The 24,044-nt window shown below is 38.5% G+C and overlaps 1 protein-coding gene across 2 annotated transcripts in view; it reads right to left on the bottom strand.

The window, feature by feature from the left end:
- Positions 1-3,843: 3,843 nt before the first annotated feature.
- Positions 3,844-24,044, bottom strand: part of LOC142143448 (cytochrome P450 2K1-like) — a 45,385-nt gene continuing 25,184 nt past the window's right edge. Inside the window, exons 6-11 of one of the 2 annotated variants that reach the window (XM_075201296.1) lie at positions 20,260-20,420; positions 16,794-16,970; positions 11,754-11,895; positions 10,748-10,932; positions 8,607-8,748; positions 3,844-4,201 (exon numbers count right to left, since the gene is read on the bottom strand). In XM_075201296.1, the coding sequence (XP_075057397.1) occupies positions 4,023-4,201; positions 8,607-8,748; positions 10,748-10,932; positions 11,754-11,895; positions 16,794-16,970; positions 20,260-20,420 (986 nt within the window). In that variant the 3' untranslated portion in view covers positions 3,844-4,022. The remainder of the gene's footprint in view (positions 4,202-8,606; positions 8,749-10,747; positions 10,933-11,753; positions 11,896-16,793; positions 16,971-20,259; positions 20,421-24,044) is intronic. The other variant, XM_075201297.1, reaches the window with a different exon arrangement.

Raw genomic sequence — 24,044 nt, forward strand, 5'->3', positions numbered from 1 at the left:
AGAGTTTGTGCTGGAGGGGGAATTCGCCGGGGCTCCCAAAGTAGCCCCGACATGGTGAATTACAGAGTTGCGTTACTTATTATGCATCACTGTGATTTGCTCATGGGGATTTTTGAGCATACCCACTGTGACTGGATCACTTATAAGTAACTACTGGTATAAATTTAATTAAAGGAAAGAGTGCAGAGCGCTTATTTATATAATTGCACATGCACTTATTTTTGATATTGTGTATATTATGGTAAGGGAAATCTTTAATTTCTGATCAAGGATGGATCAGTAGCGGGCGGGTGATGCACCCTGGGTGAATGCACAGCCCTCATTCTGAGACATTATTAATATTTACTCGGCCACAGTGTCACTCTCCCAGGGCCTGGCGCCCTAGGCAGCTGCCTAAAACTGCCTATTGGATGGTGCCAACCCTGGCCATGCCAACTAAATGCTTTGAGGAGCTTATGAAACTATGGAGGTTATCCTTGTCTGGAGATGAAAGAACTCACAAAGAGAGATGGCAGATGTGTTTATTGCTGAGGACACTGGAAGAAATAGTTATCTGAATTGGAAAGATCTGAGATGTTGGGTAACGGTTTTGTTCATAGTAACATAAGTCAAGTCCAGTGAACATTGGGTCAACTGTTCCACCCATTCCGTTCTAAAATTTAAGCTGTCCATCTCCTTTTCCAATACATACATTAAATAGGGACATACAAGATAGACAAAAAAAATGCAGACATGAAAACAAAGGGTATGGAGGACCCAGCTCATTTGAGAGGTTACTTTTTAAGTGCAAGAGGGCACAGCTGAAACAAGAAAATAAGAGGAGCAAATGTGGCTCAGAGTGGAGATTGGGATATTGTGAGGGTGCGTTAGTGTGAATAGTATTATCGGGATAAGGTCACCTATAAAAAAGAAATGGGTTTTAAAAGATTGTTTAAAGATTTGAAGGCTTTGGGAAAGTCTGATTGAGAGTGGTAGAGAATTCCATAAGTGGGGAGCAGCACGTTAGAAGTCTTGTAGGCAGGAGTGAGAGGTGGTTACCAGAGACAATATAAGGAGCAAATCAGAGGTAGAATTAAGAAGGCGGGAGGGAAAGTATTTTGATATGAGATTTAAGATGTATGCAGGGGTAGTGTTGTTGAGGGATTTGTAGGTAAAAGTTAATAATTTAAATTGGATTCTGGAGGTCACAGGGAGCCATTTTACTGCTCACTGCTCCACATCTGGTGCAGCATGATTTTATTTTCTAAATACGCCTTAGAGACACCCTTCATGGTGCCTCAACAAAATGCTTCGTAAAATCTCACACTTTAAAGAAACCATATCATCTACCTTTAAAATAATAATTTGAACTAAATTTGCACTCAGAAGTACAACTTCACACAATTTGGGAAACACATAAAGCTGTTATCAGAGATACAATAATTACATAAGCTTCACACAGGAAAAATCTAGTCACAGATATGCTCACCTCCCAACTGCACAATTTAGAAGTACTTCACACTCAGATTGTTTAAATTATAAAACGAAAAGGAAATTCAAACAATACTAGCGGAAAAAAAGAAAGACTTAGATGGTTAAAACAGCATTTTTTATGAGAAAAGCAATAAAGCTGATTGCATAGAGCAAATAAATTAAAAGGCAAAAAAGCATTGCAAGCTATCACGGCCATTGGGGACAAGCAAGGAACACTTGCATATGACACAAGAATAATTAATGAGACATTTCAGAGATATTACGACTGGTTATATAACATTCACAGCACAGGCTCCTCGCTAAGTGTAAGTATCACAGCAATTCACTCTTTAGATATGATAGATAGACTTAAATTAGAACACTCACCAACACAGTCTCTCAATCAGGAAATATCGGAGGAGGAGGAAACCCTTGCTCTCATCAAAAATCTTCCAAGGCACCTGGTCCAGATGGTTTGCACAAATTATAGACCTATATCACGTGTAAATACTGATGTCAAGATCTTTTCAAAAGTGCTGGCCAACTGTCTCAATAACATGACCTACTCGATAAAGCCCGACCAAGTGGGAGTTATCCTCACTCAACAATCTTTAGATAATACTAGGAGAATGATTAATCCCATATGGCACCAATAAATGTATCAGTTATTTCGGCCCTTGACACTGAAAAAGCCTCTTTGACAGACTTTCTTGAACTTTTGTGTTTCAAACATTGAACAATTTGGCTTTAACTGCAATTTTTTACAGTCTATTCATGCACTCTACCACAATGGCACAAAATGGTCAAGGCATACAAACTCACTGAATATAGTCCCCCCACACCCTCTCACTCCGTTCTAGATGTGTCCACTTCACCTGATGGGGAGCACCACAATATTTGCCTAACCCCTATCACAGAGTTTTCGCACATTTTAGGAGAATTTGCTCCTGTCTCATATCCTGAATTGTGTGAAAAATACAGGATTCCTCATTCTCTTCAATTCCAATATCTTTAAATTAAATATATTATTCAAGCTCAACTGAAATCTTTCAGACTCCCTAGACCAACAGTATATGAAAGACAATGCATGTATCAAGAAAACAAGAATTCATTTCTCTGTGATATCACAACATTTTATCTTCTATGGAACAGCTTCCAGATCAGAGGTCAGGGAACTTTTTTACCTTTTACCCCCAAATATATTTAGATAAGCCGACGTTATCCCCTTGATTTGAAAGGAAGAAATTATATATTATTAACTATTGGAATTCAACATTTTATTGAATCTATTCAAAATTTCTTTGAAAGCTTCAACTTCAAAACTTCAGGTTTTGAAGAACTGATGTTGCTTTATTTTTGATATGAGAGCATCAGTATTGGGGCATTTTGATGTCAGAGAAATTTGGATACAGTCTTCAGCGTCCAATCAATTTCACTGCTTTGTTTTTATGTTCGTTAGAGTGGAAAATCCTTGTTGGCAAAGATAGGTTGTTTGCAAAAGGCAGCAACTTTTTGACTGCCTCCTCATGTGCAATTTTGAATTCCTTTGCAGCTGTTGACATCCAAAAATATGACAGATCTGCTTTGTTTTCAAATGCAATATGTGCATCATTATTGCATCGAAGCTCAAGAAGTGCCTTTGCCAACCCTTGAGGCTCTTCTGGTACAACAGCAATTTCACATTTAAAGGGCTCTACAATCCAACTGACAGCATGTGAATCTGCAAGATTACCCCCATGAATTTCATTTTTACCCCATTTGGGGTCATTTACCCATGTTCTCTGACCACTGTTCTAGATCTATTTGAAGTAGCATGCGAGGCACATATAGGGAGGTCTTTGGAGAAGGAGGGAATCATTAAAATTACTTTACATTCAAAGCTTTAATTCAATGATTTTCCCTTCAGTGCTGAGTAATTGAATTGTTACACTGTTTAAGAGATAGCTAGTAAACATAAATAAATTTAACATCGTACATTTAAAGTGTACCAGAGCAGGACATATAATGTAATAATTGAATGTGTATAATGTGTAATGAAGTAATTTCACTGTACTGTCAGAGTATCTCTACACATATCTCTAGACCACAATTTGTCAAACATTAAAACTATACAAAAAAGGAGAAAGTGAGATGTTGTGTAGTGCAAAACCATACTGTACCAGCAATCTATTTATTAAATAAAGGATAAATATGCACTCCCATTAATAGAGGCTGAAATCCTTCATGTATCAATTGTATAAGGATTAGATAGCGACCACCACCAACATATTGGTATTAGTGCTCGCCAATGTAAAGCAGTATAATCCTTAACTTTTTTTGAAAAAAGTAAGGAGCCTTCATTCATTTTTTTTTTAACAAAATCAATAATGAATAACAAGCTTTTCAAACCTATATAACAAATATTGTTATTTTATTGAACAATATTTATAGATGTACAAAATTATATAATAGTAATTTAGTGTATAAGGTAGATTATAAAATGTTTTCCCAGCTGACTCATTTTGTTGATATAATTCAAAACAATTATCTTATCATACATTTCTAATGATATAACTTGGCTGATAACATGTCTAGCTGAGAGGTATGGCGCAAATTTCATGAGGTAATGGTGCATTAGTGAACCCAGTTACAGGGGTGAGGTCCAGTTTAGCTCCAGGTGGAGCCTGGAATGTGAAGTTCTGTAGCAGGGTGGTGAAGAACACAAACAGCTCCGCTTTGGCTAGGTTCTCTCCAGCACAACTTCTTTTACCTAGTTAAAACATAAATAGGAATCAATTAAACCAGCTAAGTGCTAGCATATGTGAATAAAAGTAACATTCAACACATTTTTAATAAAAGAATAATTCAGTCATGCAAAACATGTTCTAAAAAAGCAGTAAATTTTGTGTTTTCCCGTTCGGAGTCATAATAATTAAGGCTTTGCACCTTCGAGCTACTTACAGTTGGATAGAAGGTGAGCACAATTAATGACAGTTTCTAGCTACATTCATGACATCTGTTTTGAGGTTTATTGGCGTGCAGCCAGCATTGAATGGAGACTGAGCACAAAAAATAATTTTTCATGTTCATACCTGCTCCATTTGGCTCCTTCATGCATGAAAAAAAATATTAGTGTGGACAACGTTTACATGCTGAAAATGAAAAGCCTATAATGACTGAAAAGCTGTATTTTATAGAAATTGCGATATGTACTCTATAGAAAAGAAAATTGTTTGCATTTCCATTTATTGTAATTAGTTTTTAATTTATCTAGTTCAGTGACTTAAAATCTAGAATGTTTGCAATTTGGAACAGGGCCCATTACTGAGACCATCTGCATTTTACAAGAGAAGGCGCCAATGTCCGGACCTGCCGCTTGGATTACATTATACAGGCGACGAGTCCAAACATTGACGCTTTAAACAAGTGACGTCACTTGTTCCCACCGATCATTCTTAAAGTCGCATTTTACTTGAGCCGGTCATTGAACTTGGAGGAAATAATGCCTGTCTGTGAAATGGTAGGTGGACATTTTCTTCTTGTCGGTGTTCTACTCTTCACTATTGTAATGTCGATGTAAGTTGTGTCAGAATTTTTAGACCTGGATAAACCAACCACACTCCATCAATGAGCCTTGGACGCCCATGATACTGTCACCGGTTGTCCTTTCTTGGACCACTTTTGGTAGGTAGCAACTTCAAGACCTGCTATTATGGAGATGTTCTGATCCAGTTGTCCATCATCATCAACATTTATTTATATAGCGCCAGCAAATTCCGCAGCGCTTTACAATTAGGGAACAAACATTGATAAAACAATACTGGGTAATACATACAGACAGAGAGGTAAGATAACCCTGCTCGCAAGCTTACAATCTATAGGACAATGGGAGTTAGAAACACAAGGGCATGTGCTACATCATATTGCACAATGGACCAGCTAGAACATAAAGGTAAAAGTATTGAGTGGGCTGTGTGTGTTGCAATGTTGGTCAGAGGGTTGTTATCTTGCGTTAGCTGTGTAGAGGATGGTAATAGGGTAATCTAGGGAAATTAAGATGGTGGTTGAGGAATATCATAACCTTGTCTGAAGAGGTGGGTTTTCAGTGAACGCTTGAAGGTTTGAAGACTAGAGGAAAGTCTTATTGTGCGAGGGAGGGAATTCCACAAAGTGGGTGCAGCCTGGAAAAAATCCTGTAACCGAGAATGGGAGGATGTGATGAGAGTGGAGGAGAGACGTAGATCTTGTGCAGAACAGAGGTGTCGAGTGGGGAGATATTTAGAGACCAGTGAGGAAATGTATGTCAGTGCAATTTTGTTGATGGCCTTGTTGTTAGTAGAAGAATTTTATATTGGATTCTTTGAAATACAGGCAGCCAATGTAGAGACTGACAGAGTGGTTCAGCAGAGGAAAAACGGTTAGTAAGGAAAATCAATCTAGCCCTTGTCAGTCGCTCAGATCCTTTTGCTTACCCATTTTTTCTGCTTCAGACACATCAACTTTAAGAACTGAATGCTCTCTTGCTGCCTAATATATTAACATAGTAACATAGTAACATAGTAACATAGTTGATGAGGTTGAAAAAAGACACCAGTCCATCAAGTTCAACCTATTTTGGATCTCCTGCGATCCTGCACTTATATTTGTAATTAATCCAGAGTAAGCAACCGCCAATCTGTTTCAATTTTGAAAATCCCCCCAGACTCAATATTGCAATCCAATTTTTACCCTATATCCACTATTATCCTTTATTTTAAATTAACGGTCGTATCCCTGGATACACCTTTCCGCTAAAAATTTGTCTAACCCTTTCTTAAACATATCTATTGACTCTGCCATCACAACCTTCCCTGGCAATGAATTCCATATCTTGACTGCCCTTACTGTAAAGAACCCCTTCCTTTGCTGGTTGTGAAATTTCCTCTCCTCTAACCTTAGGGGATGACCACGTGTTCTGTGTATGGTCCTTGGGGTAAAAAGTTCCCATGAAAGCTCTCTGTATTGACCCCTAATGTATTTGTACATAGTAATCATATCTCCCCTTAGACGCCTCTTTTCTAAAGTAAACATGCCTAAACTGGCTAACCTTTCCTCATAACTTAATGACTCCATACCCTTTATCAATTTTGTCGCCCTTCTCTGAACCCTTTCTAGTTCCAAATTATCTTTTTTATAGAGTGGTGCCCAGAACTGTACTGCATATTCAAGATGAGGTCTTACCAATGATTTATACAGTGGCAAAATTACACTGTCTTCCCTTGCATCTATGCCCCTTTTTATGCATGCCAATACTTTGTTTGCCCTTGCAGCTGCTGCTTGACATTGGGCACTATTGCTAAGTCTACTGTCTACGAGCACTCCCAAATCCTTTTCCATTATAGATTCTCCCAAATTAATTCCATTTAATTTATAGATTGCGTTCTTGTTTTTGATCCCTGAATGCATAACCTTACATTTATCTGTGTTAAACCTCATATTCCATTTAGCCGCCCAATCCTCCAGTTTATTTAAGTCTCTCTGTAGAGAAGCTACATCTTGCTCTGATTTTATTACCTTACAGAGTTTAGTGTCATCTGCAAAAATAGAAACTTTACTCTCTAAACCATCACCAAGGTCATTAATAAATATATTAAAAAGGAGTGGTCCCAGCACGGAACCTTGAGGAACTCCACTTAAGACCTTTGACCAATTAGAAAATGTTCCATTTATCACAACTCTCTGTTCCCTATTCTCTAACCAGTTTTCGATCCAAGTACAAATTTTGATTTCTAGACCCAGTTCCCTTATTTTGTAAACCAACCTCTTGTGTGGCACTGTATCAAAGGCCTTTGCAAAATCTAAGTAGACCACATCTACTGTCCTGCCCTGGTCTAAGTTCCCACTAACTTCCTCGTAGAAACTAATTAGATTAGTTTGACATGACCTATCCCTCACAAATCCATGTTGATTCCCACTAATAATTTTATTGCGTACCAAGTAATCCTGAATACTGTCCCTTAAAATACCTTCCAGTAGTTTCCCCACTATTGATGTCAGGCTTACAGGTCTATAATTCTCTGGTTGTGATCTCGTCCCCTTTTTAAACAACGGCACCACATCTGCTATTCGCCAATCCCTTGGTACTGAGCCTGATGAGATTGAATCTCTGAAAATTAAGAATAGCGGTCTAGCTATTTCCGAGTTTAATTCCATAAGGACCCTTGGGTGTATGCCATCTGGACCTGGAGCTTTATTTATCTTAATATTCTTCAGTCGCCTTTGGACTTCTTCCTCTGACAACCAAGTATTAATTAATGGCATGGTTTCATTTCCATTTTTATGTATTACTCCTGCCATTTGTTCCTCTCTGGTAAATACTGAAGAAAAGAACGTGTTTAATATCTCTGCTTTTTCCTTAGTATCATTTATCAATTCACCCATCTCACTTCTTAGTGGTCCTATATTATCTTTTTTAATCCTTTTGCCATTTATATACTTAAAAAACTTTTTGGGGTTTGTCTTACTTTCTCTTGCAACGTGCCTTTCATTTTCTAATTTAGCCAATCTAATTTCCTTTTTGCATGTTTTATTACATTCCTTGTACCTATGGAAGGACTCCTCTGACCCTTCAGACTTAAACAATTTAAATGCACGCTTCTTCCTTTGCATTTCTTCCCTTACCTTTTTATTTAGCCACATTGGTTTAGACTTCATTCTTTTACATTTATTTCCTATAGGAATGAACTTATACGTGTATGTTTCCAACAACATTTTAAAGACAGCCCACATTTCTTCCGTATTTTTTCCTTCAAAGGCTTTGTCCCAGTCTATGCTCTTTATAGACTCCTTTAGCATATTAAAATTTGCCTTTTTAAAGTTTAAAGTCCTAGTTGATCCCTTATACTGTTGTTTCTGGAAACTAATTTCAAATGAGACCATATTATGATCACTGTTTCCCAAGTGCTCCTTTACTTGAATATTCCCTTGACAGGTGCCATTATTATGAGATAATCAATGTTATTTACTTCCCTTGTCACTGGTTATGATGTGGTGGCTGATCAGTGTAGATATTGTTTACCTTCAATACATAAACTGATGATAAAATTAGAGTATAAGATCATTCCACTTTCATGCTTATCAAGTAAATATTGTTCTTGAGCGACAGCATAAAAAAAGATGATCAGAATGAAATTTACCTAATGAGAAAGGTATGAACGCTTCATTCTTCTTGAAATGTCCTTCTGAGTCAAGAAAATGTTCTGGGTAGAACTCTTCTAGCTTCTCAAAGTAGGCTTTATCTCTCAGTACAGAGGAGAGTACTGGGATAACAATGGTGCCCTGGGGGAAAGTTGCACAGTGTGGGTAAAAACAGAAAATCAAAATCAGCATCACTGCTCCCTTAAAAAGCAAACATTTTCTGCACAAGTTTATCACGAACATGACAAAAAGACAGAGAAAACTACTGTAAATAGATTTCAGATTTAAATTGCTTAGTTAAGCAACTTCAGTGAAGCTACTATATTTATAAACTATAATAAAGGATATTTTTACAATACATATTACACAATAATATAACAAAGGAAATCTATGAAAACCGCTTCATAATTAGGGAGCTGTGACATAAGAACACAGATTTCTAAATAATTTCTTTTTGTTACATCTACTGTTGTTATTTCTTTACCTTATTTATCAAGTGTACCCTGCATTGCTTAGATCAGTTGTGGGCAGCAGGTAACCCACGGGCCACCAGCAGCCCACCAAGCCTTCACCAGCTGAGCAGAGAATTAGGTAGAATGGTCCAGCCGATTGACTTCACGTGAAGCAGGGAGGTCACGCTGCATAACGGAGGCAGAGGGAGTGCAGTGTGCTTTCCCTCCTTCCTCATTGTGGCCCTTCAACTTCTTGGAGGGTCAAATCTTGTCTTTGTCAAAACACACTTAAAACGGATAGTACTTTCTTTATATCTAACATATATTCCTCCTTAAATTTCCAGTCTTTATTATTTTCTGCAATCTCATTTTTCTTCATTATATGAATTTATATTTCCTAAATTTTAAAAATAAATATGCCTCATTTAGAGTTAACAGCAAAGCAAACAAAGGGATGTACATTTACACCTGGTCAAACCATGGTATGATGTTGCATGCAGGAAGAATGCTGTCTGCATAGGGCACATGAAGCACAAAAAAGCTGAGCAGCTTTATTTTTACACTGCAATTTTAGCTTAAGCTAGAGCACACACTTGCCTCTGACTGTCTACACATTTTTAATTTGTATAGCAGTGCAACATGGTGTTGCCGTTGTACAAAAGAACCCCTTCTAGCTGCTGGTCACAAAGGTGTCCCTCATAGATGGTGATCATGTAATACAGCAAGTACAACCATCACTGAACAACCGCACATGTCATCCACAGCCTATATGTGTTTTGCATTAATGCTGTGTGCCACAAATCTAAGTGGGACTATAGGATTCTTCATGGTCTACGTGGTTTGACTCCACCCACCACGGAAGCGCAGAATTTAACCAGGTGAAGGTTTTCGCCAGGGATCCTCACAAGGCGGTTTGGACTTTGCTGCATCACCCCGCAGGTTGCGGTTCTACATATGGATACAAGACCGACAGGAGAGGATGATCAGAATACAGCATACCAGTATTAACTTAGAAGCTTAAGGCAGTGGCGGATTAAAACACAATCAGAGCAGCCGGGCAGCACACTGTCCCTACCTGTCACTGCTGGACGGACCTGCACATACTGTGCAGCCGTCGGCAGCCTAAACGGTTAGAAAGGGGCGGGGCCTAAATCCCCCCCCCCTAAATAGCCCCGGGTACAGTAGTTTTCTAGATCCGCCCCTGGCGTAAGGAGGCTGGATACCTGGAACAATTGCAGAGATACAAATACAGGATGCTAGGATACAAGGATACTGAGACACAGGGAGCCAACCAATCCAGCAACTACTCAGGTCACAGGACACAAAGATATGGCACTCTGTAGCATCCAGGTGCCTTAAATAGCTGGTGGTGATTAATTAGACTATTTCTGAAAACCATGCGCAGACCTGAAACCTGAGCATTTGCGTGCATTAACGTTTTGGGGACCCTTGATGGTGTAGGCCAGGTAAGCATGCAAAACCATGGTAAGCAGGTCGGAGGGTCTGCTGCATGACACTGTATATTAATTACAGGCCCAGAGATAAATGGGGGGAGGATCATCTACCTGTAGTCAATGCATTTATGTGGATTATATACAGAAACAGTTACACAGATATGGGCATTTCATATTTAAAAATATATCAGGGCCTTCTCCTTGTTGTTATCTGCTGAAGAAATGTGGACTCACCTTTGGAATAAAATATCCTCTGAATGTGACATCTTGAGAAGTGGCATGTGGGACACTATCAGGGATAATATCCCCAAATCGCTGAATTTCATGGATGACGGCATCAGTGTACGGCATTTCTTTCCTATGCTCTATTTGTGGTTGAGCTGATCCAATCACTCTTTCAATTTCATTTTGCACTTTTTCTGTCAGGTGAAAAGGAGACATCTCTTGAATTCTAACACATATGGACAATGACACCATAACATGATCATTCATAGACAGATACATCACAGTAAATGAAACGGTCTCATTGCGTGCCGTATCTTGTGTGAAATTGCTCTACACATGCTCAGAAACGAACTTTATGCCAGGAAACGCAAATCTATGCAATTCAGGACCAAATGCAAATTACACTTCCAACAGCCGATGGTTTGAAGGGTGGAACGGGGGAGAAAAGGGTCGGACGAACGTCAGAAATGTACAGTGAGGGTGTGCCGAGGTCAAGCACATGCACGTTCATCCGATTCAATCTCTGGACATCTTGGTATGTGTTTTTTTTAGCCATATCACTTGCAACAGCTACAGGGCAGGGGAAAGTACCGATTGCTAGTAATGACTGAAGCATTGGCATGCCAGAACATGTATTTGGAAGTAGAAGAAACTAAGAAGATGCATTTTACATACAGTAAGCATTAATAACATCTTGATATTTGTATTTCATGTACAATTACTGTTAATGTATTTAATTTTGATGGGACTTTATATTGCATATATGCATTGTGTGCATCCTGCAGTGTGTTCTGTCCGTCTGCATATGGCAAGTACCGTATATTCACAGCGTACTTCTACCCATATTCAAATGTAAAAATTTCTTGACATTTGAATACGAGCTTATGTGCATGCTATTTCTGTCCAATTTTTAAAAACCGCTAATTGCATTCACATTGCATTCGAAGGTTAACCAGGGACGACATGTCAAATCTATCTCAAAACATTAATATCATGTTTCATAGTCATGTCTTACTTTGTATTTCAGGGTATTTCATCATTAGCAGGAGGCCCCATCGCAAAGTAGTTGTAGTCGTTTCCATTCCAGCAGCAAACAGATTGACGACCAGTTCGGTTAAGTTGTTATCATGGTAATACGAAGTAGATTCTGGCTTTCCCTGCATAATATAAATATAAAAGTCTTTGTAAACAATGGATAAAGCCATGTAGCATAAATTTGAGAAAAATGACTTCACCAAATGGTTAGTGGGTAGGTGAATTTGCTAATGGACAAAGGTGATAGAGGCTAATCTACTAGGAGAATATAAACATGAGTGGTATAGACAAGAGGCAATTCCAAATAAATAAATATAATAAACAAACCTGTAAAAGACTAAGGAGAAAATAAGGTCTGGGGTTTTCAGGGATAATAATGGGCAGACTAGATGGACCAAATGGTTCGTATCTTCATATTTATTGTACTGTAGCTAACATCACCATAGACATTTAATAAAGTTCTGTAACAGGAATATTTTTATAAATGCATTTTAATATTTACATTATACACATACAAAATAAAAAAGTTAGGGTTTTTTTCAAGCATGGAAATCAATAAAAAAAAAATCCAGGTGTCACACATTAGTAAATGAAAGATTTTAGGGTTAGAAAAATTTGGCTCAAAAATGTATTGGATGGTTGACATCAACCATCCGAGATCCCCTCTGGATCTTTCTACATGGTCAACTGTCTCATATCAGACAATGTTGTAGCATGCAATTGTGTAACAATTGGACAATAGTCTAACAACAAGCCTTACACCCCCAAACAGGCCCAACACATTTATACTCTATACACATTTGTAAAAGTTAGCAAGACTAGATAATGGTCTGTGTAAAAGTAGTGTGCCTATAAGATGGGCTGGGGTTGTGGAGCCAACGGTTGTGTACCTACAGGTTTCAATAATTATGTAAATCTGTACTTCAGCCTAGTGTAATTAAATTACCTAAACCTACTGCTTTCTCCTTCCATGGAGAAGAAGAGTAAGGCTTGTTATATCTCCTGCCTTGTCTAGTTTAGTACTGATAGCTCTACAATCAGAGATAAGTAACATGGACTAACCAATTTGGGTCACTGAGAAAGATACTTAAGCCTTAAGTGTCTATGCCGTGCATTGTCACTAGGAAGGAACATGTGTAATGCAAATCACTTAGGGGACCTCTGACAATTTATCAGGCCTATCTCATATCATGTGAAATATTGCTATCCAAGTCTAACCATCCAGCCTCTTACAAAGCCCTATTATATGTTCCACTGTTCTTGACTAATTAGAAGCCTCGACACTAAGAGGCTGATGCAGAAAGTGTACTGCGCCAATATGCATAGTGTATCTTGCATAAAGTCACTCTGCACATGCCTTGGAAAGTGGGCACATGAATATTTGCATGCTTGTGCCACTTACGCCTGGATAGGTGGGAGAGGGGTGTTACCACATTAGCTGCAAACACAGCACAGACTGGAACAAAGATGCATTTGGGCATGAGAATGCTATATTATTGGTCAGGGGTAGATGCAAATAGCAGATGGTGGTCCCCAGCATTAACAAACCCTTGTTATTGGCTGCTTGCGAATGCTCCTGTGGCTGGATCACTTATAAATAACTTATTGTAATAATATATTACAATAATTAGCACAGTGTGCCAATTTATATTGTTAGAAATGTACTGATTCTTGATACTGTGTATTTGAAATGTACTTATTTTTTATATTGTGTGTACTTTGGTATAGGAAATGTATTTAATCTGAGGCCTATGCCAGGGGAGAAAGTGTATATTCTGCAAATGTCTGAAGAGAGGACCCCATGTTAATCTTGTGTTAATTAGACCTTTTGATGTGTGAGTGTCAAACACATTCTATTACCTGAAGGCATTGGAAGGTTTAATTAGACTTGCTGTTGTGTTTCCTCTGTCTCTAAAACAGGATGCAGATAATCACAGCAAGTTTTAGGAACTCACAGTTTGACTTTTGTAAGTTACATTGTGTTAGATGCAAGATTAGATTAGATCCTGAGATCTGATCTAATATTTCAGATGTGGCGGAGCCACATAGGAACAGGTGCGGCGTTTGCCGCTGTTGACATGTGTGTCAGAATGTGTATAAAAGAGCACTGGTTTGTACTGAAATGTATCATTATTATACCATCTGTACTTTTTTAAAGACCGCTAGTACCACAGACTGGCGGTTAGCTGTCCTAATTAGGACTACTTGAGTTAATAAACATCATTTGCTACAAGATCCTGCTTTAACAACTTCTTCTCTGCTGTAATTCCTGTGACCTACAGATTAGACCTAAATCTAATCCATTGCTGCCTGTTCTGAGGTTTGGACCCAGTTTTCCAGTGCAAACTTTAGCCTGCTACCTGCAGCTCTGGCCAGTGTGATAGGCCAGGGGTACCATCTACACCAACCCTGATCTGAAGGCAAGAGGTCAGGAGTACTAGCCCGGGTGTACCAGCAAGGGGGTACACTAGCAGCGACAGTTACCAGGAAGGATGTCGTTCTGGATACCATTAAGAAGTCCATTGGTGGCAGCAGCTCAAGCCTCCTACTGCCATTAGAGGGCGTATTTGGGATTACGAAAAGGGGACGGGGCAAGGTAAGACAAACCAGTCCCTAGCAATGCAACAGACAGGGTGGCATAGGCGGTCCATCCTGTCACAGCTCCATTTATGAGAATTGGTGATTTTGTGATTGATAGAGCACATATTATCATCATCAAAATTTATTTGTATAGCTCCAGCTAATTTCATAGCTCTATACAATTGGTAAACAGTAATAAAACAATACTGGGTAATACATACAGACAGAGAGGTAAGAGGGCTCTGCTCGCAAGCTTACATTCTAGGGGACAATCTATCCTCAATGCCACTGTCCATCTTATTTTTCACTCCCACTGCAGTCCCTCTCTCCACCAGTCACTACACTGACTCCCTGCGGCCCAAACTTATTAAAAAATGGATTTGCAATAGTGCATGTATAGCCACGACACAAATACGTGCATTGCGAAAAGTTTATAACTTTTAATAACCCAATTATAATAAAAGGCAAATACACATACAACAAATATTGCAATAAATAGAGAGTCCATTCATAAAAATCTTTAAAGATCTAATAATATCTCCTCAAATGGAGTTATAAAGTTCCAGCTTTCAGATATTAATAGCAACAACAGTCCACCGATATTTGCTCATTGACCAGACTTATAACAAAGTTAATAGTTTTTGTAGCAGAAATTCACCCTAATTTGAATTGTTCCAATAATATGTTGTAGATAGGCAGTAGTTCAATGTTATCTTAGCATCAAAAAATCCGATATTTGATTGTTACCAATATTGAAGAGATTCCAATTTTGAATAACCCGATTGTGACCCAACCTGTCTCTCCAACTACTGCCCTATTCGTCTCCTACCCTTTGCCTGCAAGCTACTGCAGCTACTGGTGTTCAACTGTCTAGCTCACTTTCTCCTCGCACATCATTCTCAACTCTGTAATTAGGCTTCCAATCCCAATATTGTACCAAGACTGCACCCACAAAAGTGATCAATGATCTGCTAAAGCAGAGTCTAAAATTTACTTCTCCTTAATCACCCTCTTGTACTTCTCTACTGCCTTCCACACTGTTGATCATCCTCTACTTCTGCACCCCCTTCACTCCGCTGGCCTTTGTCACACAGTTCTTTTCTGGTTAATTCATTCTTATTGAACAACAACTTTAGTGTCTCTGCCTCTGGAACCCCCCTCCCCCTCCACTCCTACTTTTGTTAGAGTTCCACAAGGATCTGTTCTTTGTCTTCTGCCTTTTTCACTATATAGCGCTTCTCAAGGGGAACTAATTTGCTCATTCTTCCTCTAGTACCACTTCTTCACTGATAACACCCAAATCTATCCTCCCCTGACATCTCCCGTACTATCTTGTCTAACGAGCTGTCTCTCTGCAATCTCCACATGAAGCTCTCAATGCTAACTAAAGCTCACCATTTCCCAAATAGCGCTTATTTTTCCTGATCCCAGAACCACTACCAACCCTCAAATCTCCATCACTATCAATAACACCACAATTTGCCAGGCACCCTGCCTTGGTGTCACATCCAGTCTTACCTAGTCCTGTCAACTCTGCCTTAGAAATATTTCCAGGATTTTCCTGTTTCTAGCCAAGCTACTACCAAAACTCTTAACTACTCACTTATTATTTGCCGCCTTGATTACTGCAACCTCCTCCTATCAGGCATTTCCATCTATCGCTGCTTAAATCCATCTTACATGCCGCTGCAAGACTTATCTTCCTCTCGAACAGCTTCACATATGCCACACCACTTTGCAAATCCCTATACATGCTTCCTCCAAAGTCCAATTCAAATTAAATACCCATACCTACTAAGCCCTCAACAACTCCACCGCTTCTTCATACATTTCAAATCTTTGTACATCTCATATATCATCTGAATATACACTCCTCTCACCCTCTTAGATCTACCTCTTACCTGTGTCATGTCTTGCCTCTGGTAATCAACTTCTCCCTTATGGCAACCAATCAGACTAGACTCTACTACAGCCTTAAACTCTTTATCAGAGTTTACCCTTTTTCCACCTATACTACTCATGCTAATGTATCAACACAACTGACCCAATCTCCACTCTGAGCCACAGTAATTCCTCTTGTTCCAGCTGTGTTCTATTCCAATTAAAATGTAAACTCTCACGAGTAGGTCTTTACCTTAGGCTTTATTTTCATGCCTGCAAGTATTTTGTCTGCCTTGCCCCCGTTTGTCATTGTTTTATGTATGTCCTGTTTTCTCCACTGTCCGGTAATAATAATAATAATATTATTATTATTATTATTATTATTATTAATAAAATCTTCAGAGCGAATACAACAAAAATCAGAAAGGAGTTAATTAAAAAAATTGATGCTTGACTGCATCACTGATTACTGAATTCTACTTTTACATATGTACAAGTAGATCTTAAGGACAAAAAAAAAGCAGTAAAAACCACCCATGCACCTAAACTCAATACATACCTCTTTTTGCTTGGCAAGGAATGAATCAATAAGATTACTCTGATTATTCATGTCCAGTTCTTTCCTCTGTTTTGTAAATTTCTCTCTTATAAACTTCTTCATCTCGATTCTGTTTTTTAAAAATTTTCTGTGACTCCCAGGTAGCCAGCCAATCACCGAGGGATAACTATTGTAACACTTAAAATGAAAATAAAAAAATAATTGTTTCATCCTGACCATTAACTAATCCAGGTGTCTTACACATTGATATATTATTAGTATTATTATTACTGTACTGACATTTGCCTAGCATGATATACACATTTTTAAGATATTTAAATGTGACTCTGTGCCTGTTGCCATGCACAAAGATCACGCAGATTGTTTCTAACTGCACCCCATTCACATACAAATGGTGTAAGTGGCTGGGTCTTACGTGGTTCGCTCTGCTGCATTTACATGATTCAAATATGTGCTGAAATCATTGATGGTCTAAAACAGCCAGGCGCCATTAGTATGCACCACTAGCTCTCTATAAACAGGGATACACTGAGAACATGTGGTTAGTACTCTCTGATCTGGATCTGAGAAAAACCAATATACTACTGAAAACACTTTTTTAGAATTACTGTATTATACAGTTTTAAATGGAATGAAGACAACTTAGGTACCCAGTTTTATCTGATAATGTAGATAATAATTATATATTACAATGGTATGGAATACAGATATGGTTGATTTAGGGACAAATGGGAACAATATTTTAAGCATAATATTATCCAAGGTACTGTGTTTGGGTTGTGTATGTTTAAACGATACTCACAACACCGACAGTTAGTGTAAGGACAGCACATATCCAATGCTATCATGCTCAACAATAAATGAATATAGACTCGCCATATTAAAGACATCTGAAGTATCCTACAGTGTTCACCTAGATTCCGAACACAACAAATCACGGCACGGCATTTTGACGTCATTTTAAACAGTGAGCATCCTATTACTATAGGGATGTTCACTCACCCCGAGTTTTGGGTTTTGGTTTTGGATCTGTATTAACTTCGTGTTTTGGTTTAGGCAAAACTGCCCTCATGTGTTTTGCTCTTGGTGTGGTTTAGGATCTTTTTTTTAAAAAAAAACAATTGCTAAAAAATGCTAAAATCACATAATTTGTGTTTTTTTGGTTCCTGCATTATTATTAACCTCAATGATATTAGTTTGCAGTCGTTTCCAGTCAAGTGACAAGAACATTGCTACCCCTCCTGTTTCTGTATGAGCAATGGCACTGACTGGAAACGACTGTTAACTAATGTCATTGAGACATTAAGACTGGAGAGTGAGAAAGAACTACCCCTGTTTCTGTGTGAGCAACGGTGCTGGATCTTCTAGGGAGGAAGGTACTTATGGAATCCAAAACCCGCAAGATCCAATGGCGAAAATTATGTTGTTTTGCCTCGATTCAGATCCAAGGAAGCAGGAAAGTACAGAGACGGCTCGGCTCGGTACTCGGTTTGGCGAAGTCCGGGGGGTTCAGTTTTCAGAAAACTGAGCCTGAGCATCTCTATATTACTGGTTTTAAAGTGCCAATGCCGCGTCGCAGTCCCAGTCCCTAACCCTAACACTAACCCTAATGCGGTGGGACCTAGCATTGCCGCTTTAAAATCACAAATAGGACAGTTGCTCTTTGAAAATGCAGTGCCGTGCTTTGTTGTGTTGAGAATGTAAGAAAACACTGTTGAATACTTGAGGTGTCATTATTATGGTGAGTCTATATTTATTGTCGGCATGTCAGTATCGGACATATCATTTCGTTACACTAACTATCAGTGTTATTTGTACCGCTAAGATGACTACCAGTCATAAAACTTAATTCCTCTATCCTTGAAAGTACCACATTCCAAGACCTCAGAAAGCGTCACCTACCTGTGACTGTGGATTTCCATACATTTACAGTGCTGGGGAGGGATGTAGCTGAAAAGTTGACAGTGAAAATGTCTACAGTACCATCATCATCATCATCTATTTATATAGCACCACTGATTCCGCAGCGCTGTACAGAGAACTCATTCACATCAGTCCCTGCCCCATTGGAACTTACAGTCTAAATTCCCTAACTTACACAGATAGACAGAGAGAGAGACTAGGTTCGATATTAATAGTAGCCAATTAACCTACAAGTATGTTTTTGGAGTGTGGGAGAAAATCGGAGCACACAGAGGAAACCCATGCAAACATGGGGAGAACATACAAACTCCTCACAGATAAGGCCATGGTCAGGAATTGAACTCATGACCCCAGAGCTGTGAGACAGAAGTGCTAACCACTTAGCCACCGTGCTGCCCCAACACTTGATGTAAGCCTGGGTAGGCTGAGACCTGTAGTGCACCTGGGACAAAGTAGATTTCTACTACCAAATAATTATTAAGCCACACCGACCGCCACAGTGGTTTGGGAAAAGCCATTTTGCTTTCAACACAGGGCTGGCTATACTTACGGGGGGTCTGCATTTTTTTTTTGTGCAGACCTGATTTCCCTAGGTAATCCAACCCTGTGCTGACTAACCTGGGACTGATTTGGTATTATAGCAGGGGGACCCACTCACTGCAGGTTTCCCTGCTATAGTGTCACCAGCCCTGTCTGACAAAGCCAAGTGCTGGTAATCATAAAAATGGGGCACCCCGTTGTTTTTTTCCCCCTCAGATTTTGCTAGTACCATCCTAGGCTGGCAGCACTACAGTTGGTTAAGCTGTTTTTGGGAGAGGCACACAGTTTGTTTATTTTGGGTTTTTTAACATTTCTTGCCGGCTGTTGTTTCTTTTTTCATGTACTGCCATTTTAAATCTAGTGATTTATGTCGACATTTTGACGGTCGACTTTACAACCCTGTACACATTTTTTACATGTCAAAATTTTAACTCTGTCGACCTTCTGAACATGTAGCATTATGACTGTCAACCTTATAATTGTTGACCTTATGACTGTAGACATTTTCACTGTCGACCATTCATACCCAACCTGCTGGGGAAGTGGACATAACATCTCCTAGGCATATATGCCAACTTAAAAGGAATGTTCACAAAGTCTTAAATGGCATCTTAGCAATGGAGAGATATTAATTTTTATTAACTTGCCTTATTTTGAAGAATAACCAAATATTCAACTAAATTGTAGCCTATGTACTTGTTAGCTGGCATCTATTAGATTAGTTTGAAAACATAGATGACTGAGCTCTCTCTCCTCTCTCCCTTAATATTTGCAATGAAACTTGTTGGATCTTCTGTTTCTCACTTTGTTTGCATAGTGCAGCAACATTGTTGTAGCTAAAAGTAAGGAGTAGCAGAAATACTGATAAGTTCATATGTTTTTCAGCTATAAAGCAACAAAATATGAATCAAAATATTTGCAGATGATATATTTTCATTGGAGAAACATGAATTTAAGAAAATACATTTGACATATTTAAAATTCATTGAGTCAGAATACTTACTTTGACCATCGAGCTTTCCAGGATCCTGAAATTTTCATTATTTAATTTCATGAGCCTCAGTATGGTGGGATCATCATATTCATAACTATGACCGAGTAGTATGGACACTATTATATTGGTTACAGCAGTGTTAATGATGGTCAGATTATTAAAGGGTTTTCCTGAAAATAGAATAAATAGATTTTTACATTTAAAATGAGCAATAATAGTAGTGAGAAAAAGTAAAAATGTACGTATAGGAATATAATATATTAGAATACATAAGTGATATGAATACTTGTATAAACAGCTGTGAAAGATATCTTTATCTAAGTATGGCATCACTAGTAAAAGATAACACTACAGTGTCCATGACAATCATGTCAGAGGGTGACAAATATAATATGCTTCTCAATTGTTCATACGACTTCTCTTTCATCCCACACTCCATCCATCAAATCAGCCAGACATTACACTGATGTGCTGAGATCAACCACTGCACCTAAGTCTGCTAGACCTCAGCACAACTAATCATTAAGTTTAATTAGCAATAGTTAAAGTTAAATATGTTGTGACAGGAAAAGATCATAAGTTAGACGTAAGTGTTATAGTGTTTAGGTGCACAACAGGGTCACTATACAATAAACAATTATATACAAATAACCCAGGAAACTCAGACTTTTGAAAAATAAATGAGCTTTAATTATCAGTAAATTCACAGCAAAATACCACATGTCTAATGAAAGCAACAAATACATAGGCCCCATTCAAGACACTAACTCATTTCTTGGACCCTTTCTAAGCAGTGGACAGCTCAGCCACTAAGAAGAAAAGTGCTAAGTGGTCTAACATGAATTCTCAGTTTGCCTCCTCAGTCAGGCACTGTGGTCACATGTTCAAATTCAGGGACGGGAAACCCTCCTGTCTTCAACTGGTCACTTGTCTTTGATCTTCTGCCAGATACATACAAGCCTCACACTAAGTCTTCTACTGGTCTCTTCACTGACCCATCTTTAGTCAGTTGTCTCCTCAACCCCTCACTGAGCATTGTCCTCAGTCCTTGTCAGACACAGCCATATGATAAATTTGATTGTCCCTCAAAACCTGGACTGTACTATGAAAACTGGAATATGTGCTCCACAGCTGCTCTCTGAAAATTGTTCTTGTAATTTTCACTACCTCTTGCTGCTGGTGTCTTGTCTAAATGTTGTAATGTCGGGGCCTCACTTGGAAAACAGATAAGTACTATTCACCTCCTGGAAAGCCAAGTAATGAGTGAACTCTCTAGGCTTTCATCCCATTATCTGACCTAAAGATTACATTTATAGCATTTATGTTTAATAAATAAACCCATGACTAACCAGCCCTGATATCAAATAGCATTAATATTTATGAAATGAGCCTATGATTTAGATTCCTGACCAGGACATTATCTGTGTGGAGTATGGATGTTCTCCACATGTTGCATGGTTTTAACTGGAATCTTTGGTTTTCTCCCACACTCCAAAAGCATACTAGTAGATAAATTTACTGCTGAAGTGTGTGTGTGTGTGTGTGTGGGAATTTAGACTGCAAGCGTCAATGGGGCAGAGACTGATATAGAGAGTATATATGTCATTCACAGCGCTGTGAAATTGGTGGCGCTGTATAAATAAATAATGATTTCCCATCATCCATCACTGACATTAAATCAATCGCATTCACATTTAACGAGTTGTAATTTTTACAACCAACCAGCCTCAACAATAAATTAATAACATACACATTAAATAAAGAACCCACATTGCATTAATAGCTCCCACATAACATTAATGCCACCCACTAGCCCTCACATACCATTAACCTACCTACACCAGTATATTTAAGGCAGATATCACTATCAAGTTTATGATGATGACTACTGTATCTTTTCTCCAGGTGCATCAAGATACACTTAGAGCTTACCATGATGTGGCTGCATAGCTACACTGTAATTTCAGTTGCACGTATCTTAAGATGCATGCAACTCCATATACCTAGAGCCATAGTTTTTCAGCTGTAGGTTTACTTCTGTGGTTCAACTTTCGAGAGAAAAATTGAGACTTCTTAACTTCACATGTGCAGTAAAACAACCTGGAATTTCAAATTCCTCATATGTTACACTTGTTTCCCACTGATGAAAAACTATAGACCCTACAACTACATATCAAAAAGAATTAGAATGCCTTCTACACAAAACAGCGATGCACAGTATACTTAACAAAAACGAATACCACTACCTTTCAATTAAGCATCCCAGATTACTTGTAGTTTACCAGATTCCAAAAAGCCACAAATCACTTACCAATCCACAGGGGAAGCTGATAGTATGTGGAATTGGCTCCCTAACTACTAACCTTTCAGAATATATTGGCTGTTACTTACAGCCTTTAGTACCCAGACAAAAAAGCTATCTTAGAGACATGGGCCACTTGCTTGAGATTTTGAAGGACATCCAATGGGAACCAGATTTTTTTCTTATGACATGTAACGTGGTATCCCTCTACACTATTATTGAACACAAAGCAGGGTGCAGACACACCAGAGACATACTGGAAAGTGAATCAGGCCTTCCATAGGCACAAATAGACTTCCTTATTGAGAGCATTGATTTTGTTCCGTACCGAAACTACTTCTGGTCCAGTGGGAACTACTACAGGCAAGTTCGCGGGACTGCTGTGGGCAGGAAATTCATGTCCAATTGTGCAAACACAGTTCATTGACTACATTAAAGACAACAATTTGAACATTGTGTTTACCAGCAATATCAGCAAACCACATGGTAAAATTTCTAGACCTTATCGTTTTTGTAGAAAATGGCCAACTTGCAACCAAAACTTTTTTTAAGAAAGTCGATTCCAATTCCTTTATACCTCAAACAGTAGCCATCACAAGAACTTGCTCAAAAATATACCAAATGGCCAGTTCACAAGACTAAGGCGGAACTGTTCAAACCTGGTACACTATGATGAACAAGCCTGTATTCTTAAGAGTAGGTTCCTCAAAAAATTACAAATAAGAGGAAATTGAAGGTGCTTATTCGGTACTTTAGGAGATGAACAGGGAGACTCTTCTCACTAAGAAGGAGAAATGTCAAAACACTAACCCTGACCAAAACAAAACAGTCCTTCCCTTTATAATGAAATACAATAGGGGCCACAAAAAGATGGAACAAATCATCAGGAAGCATTGGCACATCCTCTTAGGTGACAGTGAATTAAAAAAGATTCTCCCCTCTAAGCCATCCTTTATCTACAAAAAAGCCAAAAATCTGAAAAACAGCTTGGTACAAAGTATCATTCCACCAGAGATTACAATACGTAATAATGAAGGAACTTGGATAAATGAAAGGGTCACAGAATTTTACTATTGTAATAGATGTATAGCATGCAAAACCAGCAAGGTTATAGCTACCAAACCAGTGACAAATATCATGTCTACTGCTACTGGGGAAAGCTTCAAAATTATGAACAAGCTGACCTGTGACTCAACAGGTGTAGTCTACCTCCTGCAATGCCCCTGTGGCTACCAGTATATAGGGAGCATTTTCTTGAACATCATGAACATGACCTTACCAAACTCCTCTTTTTGGGGATTAGTAAGGTTAAGAAACCATGGCGGGGAGGGGATTTTATCAAATTAATCTCAAAATCATAAACTTAGTGGATTTATATCCTTAAGACCTTGGCACCTCATTGTCTTAACAATGAGTTCGATACCAACATTTTTCTTTAATTGTACTTACTGCTGTCTTATATCTGCCACTGTCTTATATTTTCACTGTCTTT

Source organism: Mixophyes fleayi, chromosome 3, assembly GCF_038048845.1.
Source record: "Mixophyes fleayi isolate aMixFle1 chromosome 3, aMixFle1.hap1, whole genome shotgun sequence".
Lineage (NCBI taxonomy): Eukaryota > Metazoa > Chordata > Amphibia > Anura > Limnodynastidae > Mixophyes > Mixophyes fleayi.